Genomic DNA, 23,886 nt, shown 5'->3' on the forward strand with positions numbered 1-23,886 from the left:
AGACTAATGAACTATCACATTTTTTTTTTTTGGTCAAAATATCAAGAAGACAGTTTGGCAAGACAAGGTAGAAAATGGAGACTAAAGAGATACAGAGGTTACAGTGAAAACCGTCTAATAAACACTTACTTGGAGTTTCAGAAGTGGATGAGTGAGAAACAATATTAAGAATAGCTAAACATGGGGTGCCTGGGTGGTTCAGTGGGTTAAAGCCTCTGCCTTCGGCTCAGGTCATGATCCCAAGGTCCTGGGATCAAGCCCCGCATTGGGCTATCTGCTCGGCAGGGAGCCTGCTTCCCTTCCTCTGTCTGCCTCTCTGCCTGCTTGTGATCTCTGTCTGTTGAATGAATAAATAAAATCTTAAAAAAAAAAAAAAAAAAGCTGAATGAATCCTAAAAGCAGAAAAAAATTAATCCACACCCAGATACATCATAGTAAAATTGCAGGATACCCAGAGTAAAAAGAACAGAATTTTAAAGCAGCCAACTATCTGCAAAGGAGTGACAGACTTCACAGGAGCAATGGAAGGTAAAAGGCAAAAGAAAGGTGGAATGAATATGCTGAAAGAAAGTAAATTCAAACCTAGAATTCTATACCCAATAAAAATACCTGCCTAGAATTAAGAAAGGGAAAAGAAAGATCGTTTCTGATCAACAGGAATGGGACAGTTCCCCATTAGCAGACCAATGTAAAAGCAAACTCCGAAGCAGATTAGGCAAACTTATGTATAAAGCCAGGTAGTAAATATTTTAGTCTTGCTGGCCATACAGTATCTGTCACAACCACTCAACAATGCTGTGGTAGTGCAAGTGCAAAAGCAACTAGAGACAATAGTAAATGAATGAGCCTGGAGGTAGTCCAATGAAACTATTCAGAAAAATGGGCAGTGGGCTGGATTTGGATATTGCTGACCCGTGTCCTAAAGTTTAAACTTCAGACAAAAGGGAAATGATCCCAGATGGAAAGGCAGAGATTCCAGAAGGAATAAAGAAGAAAAAAAAAGTGGCAAATGAACAGTATATGAAGTTTGGTTTTAAAGAACATAGAACTAAAACACATGGTAATGGGTATATAACTTCAGGAAAAGTTAATTGGAGTTAGTTTTCTAAGTTTTTTGTATTATCTGGGGAAAGTGAAAAGGTACTGGTTAAGAATGCCTATTATAACTTTTAGGGTAACTACTAAAATAAGAATAAAACTTCCAAACTACTAGAAGGGGGGAAAATGGAATGATTAGAAAGCAGACAGGAAAGGAGAGAAAATTGAATAGATGAGACAAATAGACAAAATGAACTTTAAGCCCAAACATGTGAGTAATTACATGAATATAAATGAATAAATTTAATTAAAAGTGAATATCGGATTAAATAAAAAAAACAAATGTATGCTGTTTTTAGGAGACCCATTTAAAATGTAAGCAACCAGAAAAGTAGGAAGTAAAAAACTAAATTCTCTTCATTAACACATTATTCAACAAGTGGCTCTACTTTCCACCTACGGATATTGTCTCATACTGTATATATGTATATATACTATACCTCCCTCTAGGACAGAATAATCTGTACACTTTTATTTTTATTTATTTAAGATTTTATTTGACAGAAACACAGCAAGAGAAGGAACACAAGCAGAGGGAATGGGAGGAGTAGGTTTCTCACGGAGCAGGGAGCCCAATGTGGGGCGCAAACCCAGGACCCTGAGATATGACCTGAGCTAAAGGCAGACGCTTAAAGACTGAGCCACCCAGGAGCCCCAGTACACTTTTACTGTAAATTGTTTTCAATGATATTAATAGTTTTGGAGTTGTTGGAATTTTGAGTTCTTTGAATAATGGAGGGAAACTATTTTGTCAGCTACAAAAGACAACGTAATTTAAAAATTAAAATAAAAAAATTGGGGGGTGCCTGGATGGCTCAGTGGGTTAAAGCCTCTGCCTTCAGCCCAGGTCATGATCCCAGGGTCCTGGGATTGAGCCCCAAGGCAGGCTCTCTGCTCAGCAGGGAGCCTGCTTCCTCCTCTCTCTCTGCCTGCCTCTCTGCCTACTTGTGATCTCTGTCTGTCAAATAAATAAATAAAATCTTTGGAAAAAAAAAAGAAATTTTACTGGCCCAATATGCATTTTAGTTATTTACTTTTTTTTTTCCCAGTAATCTCTACACCCAATGTGGGGTGTAGAGATTATACCCCACATTACTCACAGCCCTGAGATCAACCTCTGAGTCAGCCAGGTGCCCCTTGGCCCAATGTGCATTTAAACGGATCTTGGGACTACAACTATTACTTTGTTTTTTTCTTGCTAATAGATTTAAGTTCCAGGTTGATGCACATAAATTTTTTTTAAAAAATATTTTTATTTATTTGACAGAGACACAGCAAGAGAGGGAACACAAGCAGGGGGAGTAGGAGAGGGAGAAGCAGGCTCTAGTCCAACCAGAGAGCCTGATGCCGTCCCAGGACCCTGGGATCGGAACCCAAGCCGAAGACAAACGCTTAACGACTGAGCCACCCAGGCGCTCCTGATACACATAAAAAAAATTTTTTTTAAAGATTTTATTTATTTGACAGACGGATCACAAGTAGAGCAGCAGGCAGAGAGGGGGGTGGGGAAGCAGGCTCCCTGCTGAGCAAAGAGCCCCATGCGGGGGGTCCATCCCAGAACCCTGAGATCATGACCTGAGCCGAAGGCAGAGGCTAAACCCACTGAGTCACCCAGGCGCTCAGAGAGGGGGGTGGGGAAGCAGGCTCCCTGCTGAGCAAAGAGCCCCATGCGGGGGGTCCATCCCAGAACCCTGAGATCATGACCTGAGCCGAAGGCAGAGGCTAAACCCACTGAGTCACCCAGGCGCTCCGCACATAAATTTTTAATGAAAGAAATGTTACCATTACTTTTCCAAGTATCTAGGAAGTACCTATGTCTTATTTTAAGGAATTAATATTTTATAAAAAAGTCAAAATATCAAGCTCTGCATTTTCTGTTAGCTTATTTAGTCCTCACAACAATGTTATGAGGTATGAGAGTTTAGATCTATAAATACGAGATTAAGGAATAAATTGCTTAAAGTTCCAGATAGCAATCACTCGACTAAAATTTTAAATCCAAAGTGATGGCAAGCTATGACCACACAGGCTTTTTTCTCCCACTGTCAGTGCTGCTGATACACTGAAAAGGCTTTATTCTTCAAACTTATCTTTTAAGCAGGAAAGAAAAACTTTCTACAAGATCACCTTTCCTTTCTGAGAATACTGCTTAATTTTTATAGTTCCAAATTTAGACTAACAGCTTCCCGTTAAAAATTATCATAATCAGTCTGAATGGGTTAGATCATCTGTTTCCTAGTGTATTAATTTCAGGTGATACTTCCTGAACTTAATTTATCCTAATGGGGTGGGGGGTGCTGTTAAGCCTCTATGCATAGAGGAAGGGAAATGACCCGGATTTCACATCTCCAGGGCTCCTTTTGGAGGTCAAGGCAGCAGTGGGGAAGTGTGGAGCGTACAGTATTCTGGGTGGGCCGCTGAAAACGAGTTAATTGGGCAGCGAATAATCATTAGAAATACGCATCTATTAGCTACTAAGACTGCTAACTTCAGTCGAACCGACGGGCAAGGTCTCCACCCACTTTCAACTCGGGGTAGCCCTCTGGCACATCTGCTAATCTGGGTCTGTTTCGCCAGCACAACGTAGTGCCGCGCAGCCCTGGCCCACTTGGAGCTCGTAGCGTGAGGTTTGGCGCCTCGGGCGGATCCGGCTCGAGGGTCGTTTGATAACCAGAGTCTCGCGAGATCTGGGGGAAAGGGGCGGGAGAAGTTCGCGTGCACGCGCCCCAGAGCCGTTAGGGAGGAACCTCTCCCGGGCGGGGCGGGTGGAGCAAATACAGTTGGACGCCAGTTGGTGGAGCCCCCGCGGGAAACAACTGAGCGCGAGGAGCGTGCGCGCTCACGTCCCGACGACGGTGGCGGCGAGCGGCGTCAGAGCTTGAAGGGGGGGCCGACGGCTTCTGGCGGGTGGCGGTGTTGGAGGCGAGAGCTTGCTTAGCCCGTAACGCTTCTATCCCAAGAGCCGACGGAGAGTGAGGGAACGAGGGCTGCTTTCGGGGGCTGCTGCCTTCTACTTACACATCGTCGTGAGGAGCGCAGTCGGGACTCTCCTACAAGCCCTGCGGCTCCCTTTCCACACGCCTTGAGGCGGCGGCGGCGGCGGCAACTGAGACAGCGTCTCACCTTCCCCCACCCCTTCCCCTGTCCCCCCTGCCCGAGAGGGCCCGGTCTGCGCCCCACCCCCGCCCGCTCGCTACGCCGCCGCCATGTCGGCGCAGGCCCAGATGCGCGCAATGCTGGACCAGTTGATGGGCACCTCCCGGGACGGTAAGTGTCTGCCAGTGCCCTGGGGGTGGGGGAGGGGATGGGGAAAGCGAGGGGAAGGGGCTCCACGGGCGTACCTGGGCTTGCGTGTGTGGCTGAGTAAGGGGCTCCCAGATTGGTAACACGAGGTCCCGGCTCCAGTCCCATCCAATCAGGGCTGGGCAGGCGGGCTTGGGGGGCGGTGACCGAGCGGATTGGCGGGAACTGCTGCCAATGGGGTCAGGCGGGGCCTGGAGGCAGAAAGGAGAGTTTGAGATTCAATGTTGACTTGTCTGGGACGGCAGAGCCCACGTCTCTCTTGGCGTAGTCGGTCATCCCGTTTTGTGGCTGCTTAGGTACCGGTGAACTGCTAAGGCCTCCTCCCCCTGAATTCCTTAACCCTGTGCTTTGGGATCGTCCCTCGCCGCCGCCCTCCAGAGCATCCACAGAGAATTGCCCCACCCCTCCCCCCTCCCCCCCGCCCCTTACCTGGGTCCGGAGAGAAGCTTCTCTGGGAACCCAGTCCCAGCAGTGTACTCTCGATCCCCACAGAAACAATCCTTATGGAAAAATCTGACCCAAACCATGGTTTCTTGAAGTGGGTGTGTTTGGCCCCATTTTGTGAAAAGAAATGTTATGGCTTGTTTTTTTCCGAGAGACCTCCATTTTGTTAGAGAATTTAATAAAAGCTTTGTTCAGTAAATATTGACAGATCTTGCATGTGCCCCAAAATAGAACCATTTTGAAAATGTGGTGCCCAGTGAAATAGAATTGAGGGAAACAACGGTCCTTTTAGGCAGTTAGGTTAGAATTTGTGTAGAAGATTACTAATTGCGGATATTTTTGTCATAAAGAGAATTTCTAAATAAAAAGATGAAATGCTTTTGCTTTTTTGGTGATGATGATAATGTATTATCAAATTGAGCTCAAATAATGCTAATACGGAGGAAAGGTCTAGTTCAGTACTTTCTTAAAAGCAAAACACTTGCTTATTTTTATGTTGCTTGTTTAGCAGATCGTTTCTTAGCCATTAAAGAAATGCTTTTTTCTTGAAAAGTTACTTAAATTGCTTGGCGTAAGAAAAAAGGCACACTTATATTTTTAACAGTTGCTCTTGTAATTTTCTTGAATACTTTGCAGCAAAATATGTGAGTAGATTTTTAAAAATGTACTGAATTGGGGTATTTTTCGCAGTGCATACAGAGAATGGCTTTTCAGGATTCACAGTTCAGTTTTCATAAAAGCTCATATTGGGAATTTGTCTTCATAGGACGTACAGACAAATAGGTGGAGGTGTGGCAAACCTACTTGTGGTTGTGTAGAGAGGAGGGGAAAATTGGGAAGGAAATGAATTTTGTGTAGTAAACCCTTGAAAGTTAACATTAATTAAAAATGCCCCTGGAACTTTTTTACCTGTTCATTTTTCACTGTTAGATAAGAATGGTTATTTTATAACTGCAGCATGTCTTAACATTGCTCCTTTTCCATAATGAAGACTGTATTGGGAAGGGACCTAATTCAGGATTTTAGCTGACAGAGTATTTTTTGTAATAAAAGTAAAGAAAATCATTTAAGATTTTACATGAACCTTTTAATCCTAGATGGATACCATTTTTGGTACCTTCTGCATGGATTGAATTTTCTAATTTCACTGGGAGGGTAGTTGGATCAAAGTAATTGCTGTCAACTGATATCACCTGATACATTTCCAAATGAGGTAGCCAATCTAGTATTGCAAAGCTACATTAAAAAAATATATATATATATATAAAATATATTCTTGTGTGTGTAGTCAGCAGAAACATGGATTTCTTAAAATCCATTCTGCTTTGTATACAAATAAATTTACATTTTTTATGTGTATGTTACCGGATTTTTTTTGCCTCCAGACTAAGAGGATTTACCAATGAACTCATGTTAACGAGTCCACGATATTATTTAGCTGAAATGACTGGATTTTCACTGCTGTGTTGGGCCAGAAGTAAGAAACCTACTACTTTGAAGGAAAAGAAATGAATGTTTTTTTAGATACCCATATTCTTTTATGTATACAAGATAAGAATCAGAACATTCTTTTCCTGACCAGATAATGAGTTTACATATTTCATCTTACGATTCAGGACCTTTAAATAATTAGGATTGTTCTTCTTTAGCATACAGTCAACTTCAAGTTATCCAGGGGTAGGAGAATATGTTCGTGAATAACACCATATAATTTTAAAACCATAAAATGGAAAGCTTTGTATTGGACAAAGGAACAGCTTACAGGGAATGCTGTTGGGTGTCTTTGGCACTAGAGGTGGAAATGGGGATCCAAGAGGTGGGAGAGAGATGGAAAAGGTAGGTAGGGGAGGGTGTGCTTAAGGCAGTTCTGCCCACCCCCCCTTAAAACAATCATCCCAGAGACTGACTGTAAAACAACTACTGTCTTCTGTGATCGTGTGACTCAAGGTTGTAATAATCCCTCCTCAACCTTTAGTGTCCCGTCTCTGAGGGAATCTGAAGTGGCACAAGAGGCCTAGGGCACTGGGAAAACTTTGTTTCCCTTTCACCTCCCCCTCTCCTCCACCTATAAAAATACTTACTCCTTCTTCCCTTCTCCCAACTCAGTTTTTATTAAGTTCTTTTTTAAGCTCTTTGGAGATGTAAGTCTATTAAAAGTACCTTATTTTGAGTTACTTAATTCAGCTAAACCTGTAGATTACCTAATCTTTATTGAAATTCTCAGAAATAGGAATTTTAGTGTCAGGGAAATGGAGAGGTAATTTTGGATCACTGGGCACTCCCAGAAAGGACAGTCTTGGGTGAGTGGTGGAAGTGGGCGGCGTTGGACAACCAGAGGGCAGCATGATGGTGCTGGGAGGCTGGGCAGGGGGATGACCAGGTGGTGGGAGAGGAAATGCATAAGGGTGGTGGGAGGGCCAAAGACAAACTTTGCCTTCTTTGCAATTTTGCCTAGGGCCCTGGTGGTGGCAACCGCCTGTGTGCCACTGAAAATCGTGCCGATGCCTGGCATACTGCATAAATGGAAGCAGGGTACCGCGTGAGTTGAAACATTGGTCACACTATATAAAGTTTGTATATGTGAATCAGTGTAACTCATACCCATGTAACTGGGGCTCTGACTGTATTTGGATTTTTCTGATAAGGCATCATGGGCTAAGGAAAAGAGCCCTGGGCTGAGACTCAGGAGACCTGGTTTCTAGCCCCAGCTGTACCTCTAATTGTAACCTTGGGTAAGTCACTTAACCTTTTTTGCCTCAAGTTAAATCAATAATCTGTTAAATGGGAAACCAAATAATTTACTATGTTACACTCAAAAAATGTTGAAAAATAAGTATATTTTAAGTTTTTTTAGGAGAGAGGAACCATAAGTAGATATAAATTAGTATGTTATTTTATCTGAAGTTTGAGGTAAATTAAACTTTATAAATACCTTTTTGTTGTAGTTGTTGGCATTAGTAGAAGGGAGAGGGATAATTTTTTTTCTCCCTGAGCATAGTCCATTTGAAAGGAGGGAGGATCAGCAAAGGAGAATTCAAGTGGGAGGAACTCAGTGTCCTTGCATAGACTAGTTATTTTTTCTGAGTTTGGTTAATTGCAGGAATGTCCCTTAGCTAAAACTTTTGCCAGCAAATAGGCTTTGTTTATAAGCCTCTGGTCCTGACCCCTAAAAGGCCTGGCAAGGTGCAAGGGATAGGAATTAAACAAAATTGTGGGTATGAATTTAGATTATATCCTAAGTTTAGAAACCAGGGAATTTAGAGAAGTAGTTTGAGGACTCCATATTTTTTAATTACTTACAACCTTTAAATGGCAGAGATCATCTTGGAAAGGTTAAAACAGGCCAGGAATGACAATCATCCCCAGCATCTCCCCTTCCTCTAGTTCGTGTCCCAAACGACCAGTGAACTAATAGAATGTAGAAAACAGAATAGAATTTTATTGCAGCATTAGTTGCCCATTATGGTTAGGGAATGTCTAGGGCAAGTTAAAGCTTTCAGATAATTGTACCTATTTTTGAGGGTAATCCTTCTAAACATACAGTGATGTGTTTCCTTAGTTAATAGAGTACATTTAGTCATAATTTGTCAGTTACATTGTATAGTAGTTTTATAGAATGTAAAATTAAAAGGGTACTACTCATCCTAGGAGGTAACCAGGAAAATAAAGTTCAGTAAATCATTTACTTGTTCCGAATATAAGTTTAGTGATACGTAACTTGAACCTGTAGGATAGTATGACATTGCTGCCTTTCTGCAAAATAAATCATTGAATCAAAGATAGAAGCAGTGTTATCTTCAGTGGATTTTCTTCATAAAGTCATCTTTACTGTAATCTGTGTTTCTTGACTTGTCATCAACATTGAGAGCATTTTTTTTTTTAATTTTTCTCATTAGCATAATGAGCCATATTTATTTCTTGGTCAGTTGTAAACCATTCTATTCCACTTGGATTGTTCATTATAAGTGAAGGAGGCATAGCCTTTAATGTATAAGCACACATTTAAAAAAAATAATAATGGGGTATATCTTACTCCAGAGCTTGTAATTCTTTTAACTTAAGAAATTTTGGCAAAAATAAGGTTAAACAGTAGTTAAAAACATCAGGCTAAATAAGAGTTCTGCTGAATATTTGACTTAGAGGTTCAGGCATATCAAAACACTGAAAGCCCTGTTAACATCCATACGGTGAGCCTGTTTTAAACAAACTTTAACTCATTTTACATTTTGAACTCTGAATATTTCTGTCTGCAAAACAGCCCAGAAAATAGTAATGGTATCATTTCATGTAATCTTGTTTTCTTCTTGGATTCTCTATAGTCGTTTAACTTTCCTCAAGGAAGCCTATGCTTGTGAGATATTCTTTTACTTTGGGTAAAGAAATAAATGGAAACCAAAGAAAAGTCCTTTTGTTTATCACTACATAAGCTCTGTAAGCAACAAATAAATGCTTTGATTTGGATAAGATGTTACATGAGGAAAAATGGTGGTGAGCTGCACGTTCAACATAGGTAGGAAGGGTGTCATGGATCATGATCTTTGAATGAGTCAGATAGTGGTGTTGAGTACTCAGTGGTTTATACAGACATTAAAGCTTGAAGTTGCTAAGAGTTCAGGCAAGCGGTGGGGTTGCAATGATAGGTAGATGGCTTAAAACTGAAGGTCACCTAAGTGTGGGCAAAACTAGATCAGTGAGGCAAATGCTCCTCAAGGATGGAATTCTAGAAAGGTACATGAAATGGATTGAATCCTACAAACCTGGGGCTATTAGTATAGTCTACAAGGAAGTATAAACGTTTATTTTAACTACTCAGTCAACTAAGAAATTGTAGACAAAGAAGATGAAGAAAGGTGGAACATTTTGCAGGAGAAGGAATGAGGGAGTGAGAGGGTACATTTCTGACAGGAATTTTGTGAATTCACCTGCAGAAAAGTCATTCTGTATCTTTTTGGTTTAAATTCTCATGCAGTAGTAGCCGCTAGGGTAGAAATTGGAAGCAAGGCCAAAATACATCAGTTGATCAATTTTTGTAAGGTGACTGAGGTTATAGAGTAGTTTTGTAAAAACTGAGTAAATGGGGGCGCCTGGGTGGCTCAGTGGGTTAAAGCCTCTGCCTTAGGCTCAGATCATGATTGCAGGGTCCTGGGATCGAGCCGCATCGGGCTCTCTACTCAGCAGGGAGCCTGCTTCCACCTCTCTCTCTCTCTCTCTCTCTGCCTACTTGTGATCTCTGCCTGTCAAATAAGTAATAAATAAAATCTTAAAAAAAAAATAAAAAAACAAAAACCGAGTAAATGTATTTTGCTCTTTTAACATGGGCTAGTGAAAGGAGTCTTTTTAAAATTTTTTTCTAAAAAAAAACCAACTCACTAGATATTGATCCATATGTTCTAATTTAGTTGTGAACCATGTGCATTGATGTCTGACCTGTGTGATTCAACATGAAAAGAATTTAACCAGACGCCCTTGCTGAGTCTTTTGTCATGTCTCCTGAATGCATGTTACATTGTTTTGTTTTTATCTTCTTGAGACTTCAGTTTTCTCTTTCAGAGTAAAACTTTTCAGAGTTTTACCTTTCAATAAAATAAGTTGGATATTAATTGGTTATTATCTATGGGATACTTAGCTGTTCACTGCCTCTTTATTTTGTCCTGTTACTAGATTACGCAGTATACCCTTTTTTAGTTATTTGAAGGTATATTTTAGATCAGGATTGGTACTGTGGCCCACCTGCTTTTTGTAAATAAATTTTTATATGAATACAGCCATGCCCATTTGTGTACCTACTGTCTTTTGCTGCTTTGCCTTGAAACAGCAGAGTTGAGTAGCTGCAAGAGATATCTATAGCTGGCGAGTTTGAAATGTTTGCTGTCTGGCCCTTTAGGGAAAAAGCTTGTTGACCACTGTTTTGGTGAGTGATTCTCAAAATGTGGTCCCCAGACTTTAGCAGTACCTGGAGACTTGTTAGAAATGCAAATTCTTGGGCTGACTCCAGAAATTCTGGGGATTGGAGCCTATAATCTGTGATTTAAACAACCTTCTAAATGACTCTGATGTGCATTAAAAGTTTGAGAAACTCTGTTCTAGATAAGTGTTTCCCAAGTGTTCGTCTCACATACCACCTTGACTGTTTTTTAACCCTATTTTCTGTTTATTTAATATTTTCTAAACATAAACTCACTTTCTCAAAACTTAATTTTAAAATGAAAATTTATGTCACCAGAAAATACAATGAGAGCAACATGGTATTTTTTTAAATATTTTTTTTCAAGATTTTACTTATTTATTTGACAGAGAGAGGGAACACAAGGAGGGAGAGTAGGAGAGGGAGAAGTAGACTTTCCACTGAACAAGGAGCCCGAAGCAGGGCTTGATCCCAGGACCCTAGGATCATGACCTGAGCCAAAGGCAGACACTTAACAACTGAGCCACCCAAGCTCCCCAACAACATGATATTTTAAGAGATAAAACTTAGACTCAAAAAAATTCAAGAAAAAGCTTAGACTTTGTTGTCACACATGCTAAACATTACCTTATTAGAGGTATGGACTTGATCATGTACTTTTAAAGTTAATTATGATAATCACTAAATGATTCAGTGGTGCTTAAAATGTTGGTGAAATCCTGTTGGTGAAATTGGATAACACCTAAAATCATCTTTTGTATAAATCTCATACTTTGGAAAATACCGTTCTAGTGAAAGAAAAAGCTGTTTTAACTACATACCCAAGCCCTGAAGTAGAAGTGACCAGAAGAAGCACATACCTGTGAGATGGAGCGATCTAGAATCCGTAGAGAGGTTCGTCTAGCCCTCAAGGGTGAAATTACTTCATTTAGCTTGAATTCTCTCCTCCTCAGTAGTGTTTTGGCCAATGGTAGCCAGCAGTTCTGCAGGACTTCACCAACCTGTTTCACAAGGGGCATGTGGAAAGGTGCCTGGCTCTGGGAAGGCTACTTATAAAAGATTAACCCCTGGACTAGAAACTGTGGGTGAAGTGGCTGTGGTTTTACCTTGTGGATAGGGGAACAGCGGGACAAGCTTGCTGGAACAATAGTTGATTCTGGAAACCATGTGGTCATATTTTGAGAAATTCCCATGTTATTTTACTTGCCTTATGGTATTAAAGGGATACTTCCCTGGACATAGTGTTCTCTTTATTTACTGGCTGATGTGCTTTAGGGTATAGTAATTGTTAATAGGAATAGAATCTTTCTTTTCCTGAATATCCCCAAGTTGCTGATTTGCTTTAGTTACTTCTTTTCCTTAGAGATTATGGACACATTGGTTTCTGTTGTCTTTTGTATCTGCAATAAAGTAGTGATGTAGGACTCTAAACTGACAGGCTAGTGGGAAATGAAGGTTTACACATGAACAATTATATTTATTTTTAATTGATGAATTCTATGATGTTGATTGTATGGGTCTAATTTGGCAAAAACTTTAAAAAAATGCAAAAGACAGACACCTATAGGAGTGAACAAATGTTACTTTGTTCAGACTGTAATAAACAAAATATTGCAAATGAAGTTCTTCTGCTCCACTTCACAGTCAGAGTTCTTTCCCCAGAGGCCATCCTGGTGAATTTGGTGTGTATTCAGCATGACACAGTATTTCTGCTGTGTTGTTTCAGTAGTTGCAAGGCTCAGTCTCCTTCATTGTAATCTGTTTTTCATTCTAACTTCCTTTATCATTGTCTGTCACTTCTGTCCTTTGATATTCTCATTTCTTATCTTATTTCTTTCCTTCACTATATTTTGATTTGGGGAGGCTCCTCTTAGCTTTTATTGCTATAGCCAGCTGACGAGAATTTGTCTTTTTGATAAATCAATCACTTTCTCTTTGGTTCTTTTCAGCTATTTCTTCATAGCCAGAGATAGCTTTCATTACTTCTGGTTTTGTGTATAGAAAGTTCTGGATGATAGAAGGCACCAGATATTCCCAATATAAGTGTTACTGTATCAGAATTTGCAGCTCTGCAAGTAAGTATCAAAATGGAAAATTTAGCAGGCTGCAGCTTTTTAATGACCATCTTTCCTTTCTGACATATATCATAAAACACATTCTATATAATCTGCTTTTAGAACTTCATTTTTAGGTAACAGTTTATTCAGGCTTTTCTGATATATCTCTTAAATCTAAAAGGAGAAACATGTTGGTAGATATCCTAAAGCGCCATTCCACCACCAGCCCTGCTGTGGCTGAGAGTCTTTGCTTGTGTAATGAGAGAAGATTAGGGGTGGAATAGAACCCTTGGAATGTAGCTACTTTAGTATTCCTGTTCTCACTTCTCCATCACTATTCTGTTAGTTCTTAAATATCCTGTAAGCTTTTTCACCTAATAGCCAGGCTGTTCCTCTGTCTCATTGGTTACAATTCTGTTACATGGATTTTCTTTTCTTTTTTTTTTTTTCTCTCTTTTTAAGATTTTATTTATTTATTTTTTTGACAGAGAGAGACACAGCAAGAGAGGGAACAGAAGCAAGGGGACTGGGAGAGGGACAAACAGGCTCCCACTGAGCAGGGAGCCCGATGTGGGGCTCCATCCCAGGACCCTGGGATCATGACCTGAGCTGAAGGCAGCCGCTTAACGACTGAGCCACCTAGGCGCCCCTACGTGGATTTTCATAGACAAGTAGGCTGGTAGATTTAAAAAGTTAACTTTAGCATTATTAATCTTTGATCATATTCGGTAAGAATGAACTTGTTCTAGCAGTTTCTACAATGGGCATTGCAGCTCTACAGTGGGCATTGCATGGGTTTGTTTTGGGGGTTCTGATAGGGGTAATAGTAGTACTTATTTGTGATTATAAACCTATAGAACCCTATGGAAAGGTTAAGAGGGATAGCTTTCTGGACCATATAGTACCCTTAGTTTTGCATTTTCTGGGGGAAAATAAATTTGCTACTACTTACTTGGTATGACTTTGTAAGTTCTTTTAGATAGAAGTGACTTAATTTGGAAGGGACAATGCCATAATTGGTTTTTCCCACTGCCACCTTTGAGTACATAATAAATACATTCCTGAAAAGTTCGATATGTATCACGTTGTGTTAACTGTTTGAAAACCCCTCTAGTCACAATATATTAAGTCATGGTAATAAGTCATTTTACAAAACAAATTCTATACTTTCAACTGTATAAATATACAGTGAATTAAACTAAGTGTGTAAACAATGCATGGAGTAATAGTTTTTTTTTTTTAAGGATAATTACAAATGCATTCTTATAGATGAGCTTTAGGCTGAATTCTGAAGGAACAGCAAAGGTAGGTGGGAGAAGTTAGTGGAGTTGATGTGAAACTTTGAGAAGAGTGTAAAAGTAATCACAATGGGTTTTTCAGTGTAGCAGTCATGGTGCAGCAGGAATCTCCTGCTTTCACCCCTGAAGACAAGGGCTTCCTGGGACAGGCTTCCTGCCCCGTATGAGACTAGAAATTGGCCACCAGTCTTTATAGAGTTTCTGTGTTACTATGTGGACTCAGTAGCTGATATATTACAAGAAGTAGTACTAAGAGGGTGAAACATTTCTCTGCATTTGATGATTCCGAGAGCACAGGAAAATGAGAAACTAAGCTATTGATATACTTCTTTTTCTTGCTCTGCTTTCCTTTCACTGAAGGGGTATGGATTTTATTTCAGAGGGAATGTACCTATCCTGTCTTAACCCAATGGTGACAGTTGGCTCCTAACTTGTGTACCTGTGGGGAGGGGTTTGGTTGTCACATTGGAGAATATGGGAGGGCTTTCTCTCTCCTGACCCCATTTATAAGCTAGGGGTTGCTTCCATTTGCTTTGTGTGCTATTGAGTTTTCTCTGTTTTCCCTAAGCTAAGCTCTAAGCTAATTCTATACAAAAGAAATAGTAATTAGTTGTTTTTATAAATTGCTTGCCTTAATGCCTGATAATATGCAGTAAAATAAGGATTCCGCATACCATTATATATGTCAAATATTACAGAGTTTAAGGTTCTTTTAATTACGATACTAAACTCAGTTCACTTTTGCTTAGCCTTCACAGTTGTTGATCACATAGCATGGTCATCCACTCACAGCTTAAAAAAATACAGGGAGCATCGGAGAGAATGGGTAAAGTAAAATTTTGATGTTTTTAAAATAGCACCTAAATCTATGAAAGTTTATTTGATTTATTGTTTGTATGGGAGGGAGAGGGTGGGTGGCACTGGGGGGGGGTGGGTATTGGGAAAACAGCATGCACCATGTAAAATGATGTCAGATACCATCTAGGCTGAAGTTTTAAGTGTTACTACTACTGTTTAAGTCAGTTTCAGAAGAGGCAGGACCATAAAATAGCAGTGTTGGGATTTACAGTGGTCTTATTTTTCCCTCCCAACAAACTGAAGAGGATTTTGAGCATAGCAGTATTCGAGTACATTCTGGGCTGGAGCTGCCTTTCTAAGAGTGGCCTTTCTGTATTCTCCAAGTGAAACTGCTTCAGTACCATGTTAGGTCCTGTTAACTTGTTGAGAAACTTTGAGAGGAATAATAGGCATTCCAGTTTTTGTTGGTATACTTGCAACTCAGGTGTTCCCAAATACAGATTACAATGTATGAAACTCATGAAGGGGTTGAACCAAAGAGAGAACTAAAGAAAGTTGTTACTCTGATATTAGTTGCTTAGTAATAAATATTAACAGAAATTTTGATGCTTCCATTAAAATGAAGAACACTTTGCCTACCAAAGTTCCAAATCAAGTTACTAATTCTGAAAACTTGGGTTGTAGTTATGTACAAAGCCTAATTAATAATTGTAGAGGTTACAGGGTAGAGAAACCTCCATGTTTTTATGGGTAGGACATTGTATTGCTGTAACTCAAATAACTTGGTTTAATCTCTGGCCTTGTTATTTTTAAACTTTTAAAACTTTGTTTACACACTAAAAATCTGGATTGAAGAAAAAAATTAAATCAGGTTTTACTCAGAAAATACTATTCTGGCCCTAGCTTTGCTATTCCTCTACATGTAGCCATTTGCCAAAGCCAAATTTGACTTGGAGTATTTACTATTCCCTGAATCTTTCTGCCTACATAAGCTTTGTTAAAGATAATACTCCAGTTTGAAATGTTCTTCTTCTTTCCTGTGGTCTGAGTCCTCTTATCTTTTCTTTAAATTTTGGCTTCTGCTTTTTGTATGAAGCCTTTTCTAACCTCTCCATCCTTGGTGGCCATTCTACTCTTAGAATTCCTGAAGTACTACTGTTAGAGACATCCATTTGGCTCTTGGGTCATGCTACCTTTATTGTTATTTCATTTAACTGTCCTATTTCTCTATCAACATCATGGACTCCTTGAAGGTAGAGAGCTTGCAATTATATGCCTATTTGTAACCCCATTGACTAGCACAGAGGATATGTGCACTAAGAGGTTTGATTCTTTAATTTGGATCCAGTGTTAGTGTAAGAGGGTAACTGTTTTTTTTTTTTTTTAACTCAGGTTATTTTTATATGAATATGTGCCCAGAAAATCCAAAGATAAAATATTTGAATTCATAAAGTAATTCTTTTTATTAAAAGATTTGGTTCATAATTGTTTTCTGTTAATTGTAGTCTGCCCCCCCCCCCTTTTTTTTAAATGGGCGCTGCTTTACCTAGTTTCTTTTGAAAAACATGGTTTGGGCCAGATACCTTGATAAAAACCAAAATTACCAGTATTTTTATTTTAAAATTCTTTGTTGGTTTAGCTAAATTATGCGTTTCATGGCATAAGCCCAAGTAAGTTTATTAAATACTGCATGATAATGTAGTCAAATTATTTTAAGATATTAACCTTAAAGTCTCTTAAGTAAAACTTTAAAAATACCAATTACCAGATACTTAGTTGCTAGTCCATCTTGGGATATTTCTGCATCTGAAATTATTAGCGGTTTTATTATTTCTTGGTCTTAGAGGTTTTTGTAATGTGTAAGCTGTTACTTGATAGCTGTATTTATTGTGTTTGCAGTTATCAAATGTTTCTAGAGCAAGCACTCTTTTTTAAAAAAAATTTTTATTTATTTGACAGACAGACAGAGATCACAAGTAGGCAGAGAGGCAGGCAGAGAGAGAGAGAGAGGCCCCGCCAAGCAGAGAGCACGACTCGGGGCTTGATCCCAGGACCCTGGGATCATGACCTGAGCCAAAGGCAGACGCTTAACACGCTGAGCCACCCAGGCGCTTCAAGAGCGACCACTCTTAACGCAGTGAGAAGTTACTTTAAAATGCTTCTTGGCATTTAAAGAAATAATGCTTTTTGTAAGAGCTCAGCCTAGGGATAATGTTTGCTAAATTCGTATTTGGAATTGTTTATATTGTACCTGATAGCTGTGTCTTCAGGGCACGTATATCTTAATGTTAGACTTAATGTTGTGATTTCTGAAGCAAAAACAGTCGCCCTACTTCATAAAATGTTTGACTAGTAAAACTTCTAAGAACCTTGGTATTTTTCTGAGGCCTGGTTTATAATATTACTGAGCCATTAGTTTGACATAGCATTGAAACAATATTGTTGTTGCATGCTGAAAAGCTTAGATATTGTAGTAGTTAGAATCCTAGATATGTAAGGGTTTTTTTTTTTTTTCTATTTATAAAAGTTACATCATCTTTAAAATTCTTAGCATAATTTGGGTACAGTTTAAAAATAAGACATTTTTTCTTACATGCCAGTAAGCAAAAAAAAAAAAACCTAATATATAACATTGCCCTTCTGGTGCTGCTTATCGTAGTACCATTCTAACGCGAACCTAGGCCCGGCCCTCACCAAAGTTTTAATGAGATAATATCTTTAAAAAAGCATTTTTTTTAAAAACGCCTCTTGGCCCAGAGACCATTTCCCAGAGTTTCAGCATTGGACTTTTTCCTGTGGTCAGTCATACTCTTATGTAGGGTTACACTTGTTAAGTCAATATTTTGAAAAAACAAAACACCCTGATTTTGTTCACTTTTGTTTTCATATACAAGAATCTTTACAGTCAACATGTACTTCTAGATGCTGTATTGAAATTGCTGGCAGAGTCTATTCTATACAAACTGAACAATCTGGCCCCTTGTTTTATTTGTAAAGGTTCAATGTATCTATGCCTGCCTACTTCAATCTGCAAGGGAGTGTCAGAAAGGCCCCGCATTCGCCGAGCCGTGAGTTATCACTAACTTTTCAGATGTGTTAATGAATGTGGAACAAAAGCAGTTGTGTTTAAAAGGAAAAAAGGACCATCAAAATAACCTTTATTATAGTAGCAGGCGTGAACACTAAATGATTTATTCCAAATTGTGGTGTCAAAAATAACCTACTTTAACTAGAGATTAGCCTCTAGAAAACCTATTGTTGAACTGCTCTGAAGCTATCATTTTAGCTATAAATTACTTTTCTTAAATTTTATATACCCTGATTACAAATGAGAATTTTCTTTAAGTCTTTTTAACGGAGTTAAAACAATTTGAACAAAATCTTACCCCACCTAAAAATGACATATTTAGTTGACTTCGCATTAAGTTCTTCAAAGTAATGTCATGTCCATGTGAAGTAATGTCAAAGTCCATGTGAAAGGGGCAAAGGTTTAACCTTTCTGTTATTCACATGTGAAAAACAAATTGATTTAAATAATTGAATCACTTCTAGGTGAGTTTTTGGAGTGCCCCAAGCATCATGTTAAGTACAGAGGTATTTACAATCTCTTTTGGTACCAACAGTTCTCGCTTCAGTAATTCATCAGTAGGTTTTCATTCATCAATGATGATATCAATTTAAGGCTAAAATAAAACACCTACATTTCTTAGGGCTTATCATTCTACATAGAAAAAATGTCCTTAAGAGTTTTTTTTTTTCCTTTTCTTTTTTTCCAAAGAGATTCTAAGCAAAAAAATTGTAACTAACATCTATATTTTGTTACTAGAGCTAGTTACCTTTCTTTTTCTTAGACTCTTTAAAGTTTGAGTTAGATAGGCATATTTGACTAGGAGGTTGGATGCTTCTGTTGCTTAGGAGGTATATTGTGTTATATGAAGACAGTAAATTTAAATGTACCGGGTTTGGCCATATGTAGCACAGACCACCTAAAATTTGAAGGTATGGTACCTTTGGAGGCATTAAAGTTAACGTTTCATTTAGGCAATGTGCCTTTGTCTGACTGGTGTGTAAGTCCTTCTTCCAGGTTTGTACACTCTTAAACACGCTATTCTACCCTCTCTAACTCATCCCAGCAGCAAAAGGGAGACACTTCAGCTGGAACAAAATAGTGGAAGAAATGGCGTCTGGGGTTCAGTGGGGATTCGCAGTGTGTATGCAATGTTTGCAAGATTACTTTTTATGTTTTTCAATTAATGTAAATAATTACAAAATAAATCTATGCTTAGTGTGAAGTAGGGAACACTGTATACCAGTAGAAACTTCCTTGTGGGTCTGCTGCAAGTCGCTTAACCTCTTGGGGCCTCAGTTTCATCATCTGCAATGTAAAGGAGTTGGACTCCATAATCTTAAAAGTCCATTCCTGCTCTATATCCTATGCTTTCCTGAAGTACTCTGTTTAACAGAATGCATTGCTTTCCCACTTTGACTATTTGAATTACATGTGCAGTACACATACTGCAACTGCATGTCTAAGATAGTTTTTCTGTAGGATATTCTATAAAAAACTAATCCCTCTTGAGCTGATGTATAAATATATGTGTGTATAGCCACACAGAAAAAGCTAGCGATAGTAGGGCTCTCAGAAAATAAGTATTTTCTAGTTGTCTAACCTTGAATGTTATTAACTTTCCTATATTACAGGAGATACTACTCGTCAACGAATCAAGTTCAGTGATGACAGAGTATGCAAGAGTCACCTTCTCAACTGTTGCCCCCACGATGTCCTCTCTGGAACTGTACGTATTTATTAAATTTACTGTTTGATTATTGGTATCCTACAGAAATGAACTACTTGAAAAAGACTTAATTCCTTGTCAAATTATTATCTGATCATTTTTTAAAAAGGTTTATCAGAGGAATTTGCATCTCTTATATTGTTTATTGAAGTTGATTATTTAAATCTGCAAAAATGGAATTCCTCCAAAAAGTCATTGTTATCCTTTGCTTTATAATTATTTCAATTCTTCAGAGAAATTTTTGAAAAAGCACTTCTTATTTGGAATATAGAGGCAATTTTTATGCTGTAGTTGCACTTTCAGTTCTGAAATTACAGAAACAACTTTTAAAATAGTTTTCTTTACTGTTGATCAGAGTAGACTTATGTCTAGAGCATTATATGTTTAGATTTGTGCACATTATATTGTGGAAGTCAGAGAGAGGAAAACATAGTCGCAGTTACTTAAATTCACACAACTTAATTTGCTAGTAGTGTCACTTAAAATGCATTTATATTCCTGACTCCAATAATGTAAAGCTTACTTAATTTAGATTCTATATTTAGTGATGTTGGTTGACCTTGGAGTATTGTCATTTTAATTTGAAAGATAAATCACATGGTGATGGACCTATTTAAATGGAACAGAGGATCTGATTATCTGACTTTGGGGTTTGGTTGAAATGATTACTCAGTGCAAGAGCTTTCCTTCACAGGCTACATGTGGTGGTGGAGAAAGACTAGTACGAGCTAAACATTTATCTGGCTTTATTTCTCATTTGCCTGAAATGACTGAAATGAAGAAAAGATTTCTGGTCCATTTTCCGACATGATGAGTTCCTGTAGTTAAAGTATTCTAAATGAGTGGTTTCTTCTGGATAGGAGAAGTTAAATAGCTCTAATAGAAATCAAGGGTATGTACAATAGGAAACACCTCTGTCTTTTTCCAGTAGGAAAGACTGTAAAACTGTATTAGGTTAAAAGAAAGAAAAACAGTAACCCTGCATTTAAAAGTATATGTGATAGCTAATTTTTTTCTAAGTGCAATAACGTAACCCAGATTCTGAGCACTCAACTTAGAACTATGATAGATAATTGACCCTAATTTCTACTCTTTAGAGTGTCCATAAAGTATTTTCTGCTGTACTTATAAAACATTTGAAATCCATAAAATGTATAATTATCTGTAGTATACTTTGATTCTCCACATTTACTATTAAATTTAACAGTCATTTTAGTTAATGGCTAAATTATCACGTCAAGTAATTTTTGAGAACAGGATTAATTAACAGAGTGACAAAGTTAGTTTTTTTATTTTTTAAAACTATAAAACCAGCCATAGCAAGTGTTATACTCTTCAGATTTGCCATTAATAATAAAAATCTGGCATCACAGTAGTGCTTTATGTTTTATAATGTACATTTGCATTTATGCTCATTTCTTTCTTTTTTTTTTTTTTTTTTTTTTTAATTCTATTTATTTGAGAGAGAGTACAAGCGGGGGGAGAGAGGGACAAACAGACTCTGCACTGAGCGCCGAGCCCATTGTGGTACTCGATTCCATGACCCTGAAATCATGACCTGAGCCAAAACCAAGAGTCATGTTTAGGGGCACCGGGGTGGCTCAGTTGGTTAAATGTCGAACTCAGGTCATGGCTCAGGTCATGATCTCAAGGTCTTGGGATTGAGCGGTGCGTCAGGCTTGGTGCTCAGGGCAAAGTTCGCTCTGCATTCTCTCTTTGCCTCTCCCCTCCACAGCCACACTCCTTTGCTTGTGTGTGCACGCATACTGTCTCTCTAAATAAAATAAAGCACAAGCTAAATAAAATAAAGCATAAGCACAGGGGAGCTGGAGAGGGAGAAGCAGGCTTCCCGCTGAGCAGGGAGCCTGATGCACGGCTTGATCTCAGGATGCTGGGATCATGACCTGAGCCCGAGGCACAGGCTTAATGACTGAGCCATCCAGGTGCCCCAAAACAAATGAAATCTTAAAACTGTTTTGTTTTATGATCCACAGTTAGCTTTAATGATAGTAGGTGAGTATTCAAAATCCTGTAGTTCTATTGATTTAAAGTACAATTGGGACCAGACCCAAGTTTTACTCATCATGTTTCTACTCTGTAGGGAATACTTAATTTTTTATTCTTTTAAATGAAAAAGGATGAGTGGGTTGGTCTTAGACTTTCCTTCTTGTAAGTTCTTGCCTGGTGGATTTATAAGATGCACATTTTCTCAAATCTAACATCTCTGAAACACATTTTTAAATGATGATAGAAAAATACTAATTGGTAACATTTTCTTATGGTTCAGAATTAAATATTGTGGCTTAAAATTGTCAGTGCTTGGATTATATTAAAAATGGTTAATGAAAACCCTTTTATAGGCACTATGCCAGGGAAACTCTGGATGAAAATACCTCCTTTTTGTCAGTGTAATAGACCTGAGATTGCCTTATGTAAAGATGATATTAAGAAGTTGTGAACCTCTGTGAGAATTGAAACAGAGCTTGTAGAGATGGCTATGGGACTTTGTTAAGACTTAAGGGTTAGAGAGTGGTCTCCTTGATAACTCAAAACCATACATGGTGTTACTTTCTCATGACCCTTATTAGGAAAAAGCTATTTATAACAGTTCATCCTGTGTACAAATGGTTTATAATTACAGACTTATGACTTACTTAGCAACCAGTCTCTCTAGAACTACTTTTTTGGCACAGTCTAACAGTTCATACCTCTTTATGTTGAAATGCCTGTTTCTCTTTTTCTTTCTTTTTTAACATGTTAGATGAAAAGAACTGAATTGTAACTTGATTTTATAATGTTTTTTCTTTGTTGTATAACTAAGTTTACCCTTTTTTTTTGAGATCTGTCACTTCCAGCAGAATATCACTCACCAATACACTAAATTATTTAGCAGAAGAATACACAGAAGTATATTTTCTGGCATTTTTGGAGATGGAAAGTCTGATTTCTAAAAATTCAGTCATGACTAACTATTGTATGAAGTATTTTTGGAATTCAGTTTGATGAAAAATGCTCCATAATATTTTACCTTTCATTAGTCTGATACTCTGGTATAACTGATACATAAGTTAAGAAGTCAGGAGGTCAGATGTAGAATAGAGATTGAAAATAATTGTACATATGTATTTTTGGGTTATGGTTTTTATAAGCATGACTTTTCTTGTAACTGAGGAAGCTTCTTTATTTCAAAGGCTTGTGTTGTTCTCTTAGTCATTGAGAATATTGTTTTAAGTCTCATTCTTTTCCTCCTTTTGGCACACTTAGTTTCTTATCTAGTCACTGTGCAAAGAGTAGGCAGCACCCCTTTCAGATTTAGCTTCTTGTGATCTGGGAAAAAGGTGTGTAGTAGTAATATTTTAATTTATATATTTATGTATGTATTTATTTTTAAAGATTTTATTTATTTATTTGACAGAGACAGACACAGCAAAAGAGGGAACACAAGCAGGGGGAGTGAGAAAGGGAGAACCAGACTCCCCACTGAGCAGGGAGCCCAATGCAGGGCTCTATCCCAGGACCCTAGGATCATGACCTGAGCCGAAGGTAGATGCCTAGCAACTGAGCCAGGTGCCCCTGTAGTAGTAATAATTTAGAGGCATTAAATATAAAGCAGAGATGGTAACAGAAGCTTGAAATTGAGGTCTGCAGAGGTGAAAATGTTTACTCTCATGATGTGCCTGTCCTGAAATCAGAAATGGCCACTACTAATTTTATTACAGCCTTCATCAAGTATAGTTGTAGGGTTGACAGACCATCATGTATTGTAATGTAAGGTCATCATTTCATAGGTGGGAAAAATTAAGGCTCAGAGAAATTGTGCTTGTCAGATGTCTCACAGAGAATTACAGTATATTATATAACACAGGAATCTTAGAGGTATTTAAATACTTTAAAAAATGTTTTTGTGGTTTTTGTTAGTTTTTTAGATAGCACAGTTACTTAGGTCAGTGACTTTCAAATGTTTCTGAAGCATCCTTGGAGGCATTTCATGCCCTATGGGGACTGGCCAGTCTTTCCTATTTCAATAGGAATTTTACACATTACAGGTATAGGGATTTTCCATGAAATTTTGTTTAAAAAGAGATTCTCCTGCTCAGAAATTGAATTTAAAGTTTAAAATTGAGGGACACGTGGGTGGTTCAGTCGTTAAGCGTCTGCCTCTGGCTCAGGTTATGATCCCAGAGCCC

At 38.3% G+C, this 23,886-nt stretch overlaps 1 protein-coding gene across 10 annotated transcripts in view; it reads left to right on the top strand.

The window, feature by feature from the left end:
• The first annotated feature begins 3,888 nt into the window (after positions 1–3,888).
• The window catches only part of LUC7L2 (LUC7 like 2, pre-mRNA splicing factor), a 63,070-nt gene continuing 43,072 nt past the window's right edge, over positions 3,889–23,886 (top strand). Inside the window, exons 1-4 of one of the 10 annotated variants that reach the window (XM_047695606.1) lie at positions 3,897–4,365; positions 7,301–7,384; positions 17,901–17,971; positions 19,605–19,699. In XM_047695606.1, the coding sequence (XP_047551562.1) occupies positions 7,347–7,384; positions 17,901–17,971; positions 19,605–19,699 (204 nt within the window). In that variant the 5' untranslated portion in view covers positions 3,897–4,365; positions 7,301–7,346. Of the gene's footprint in view, positions 4,366–7,300; positions 7,385–7,437; positions 7,578–13,415; positions 14,932–17,900; positions 17,972–19,604; positions 19,700–23,886 lie in introns of those variants that run through there. The other 9 variants (XM_047695604.1, XM_047695607.1, XM_047695609.1 and 6 more) reach the window with 9 other exon arrangements.

Source organism: Lutra lutra, chromosome 11 (genome assembly GCF_902655055.1).
Source record: "Lutra lutra chromosome 11, mLutLut1.2, whole genome shotgun sequence".
NCBI lineage: Eukaryota > Metazoa > Chordata > Mammalia > Carnivora > Mustelidae > Lutra > Lutra lutra.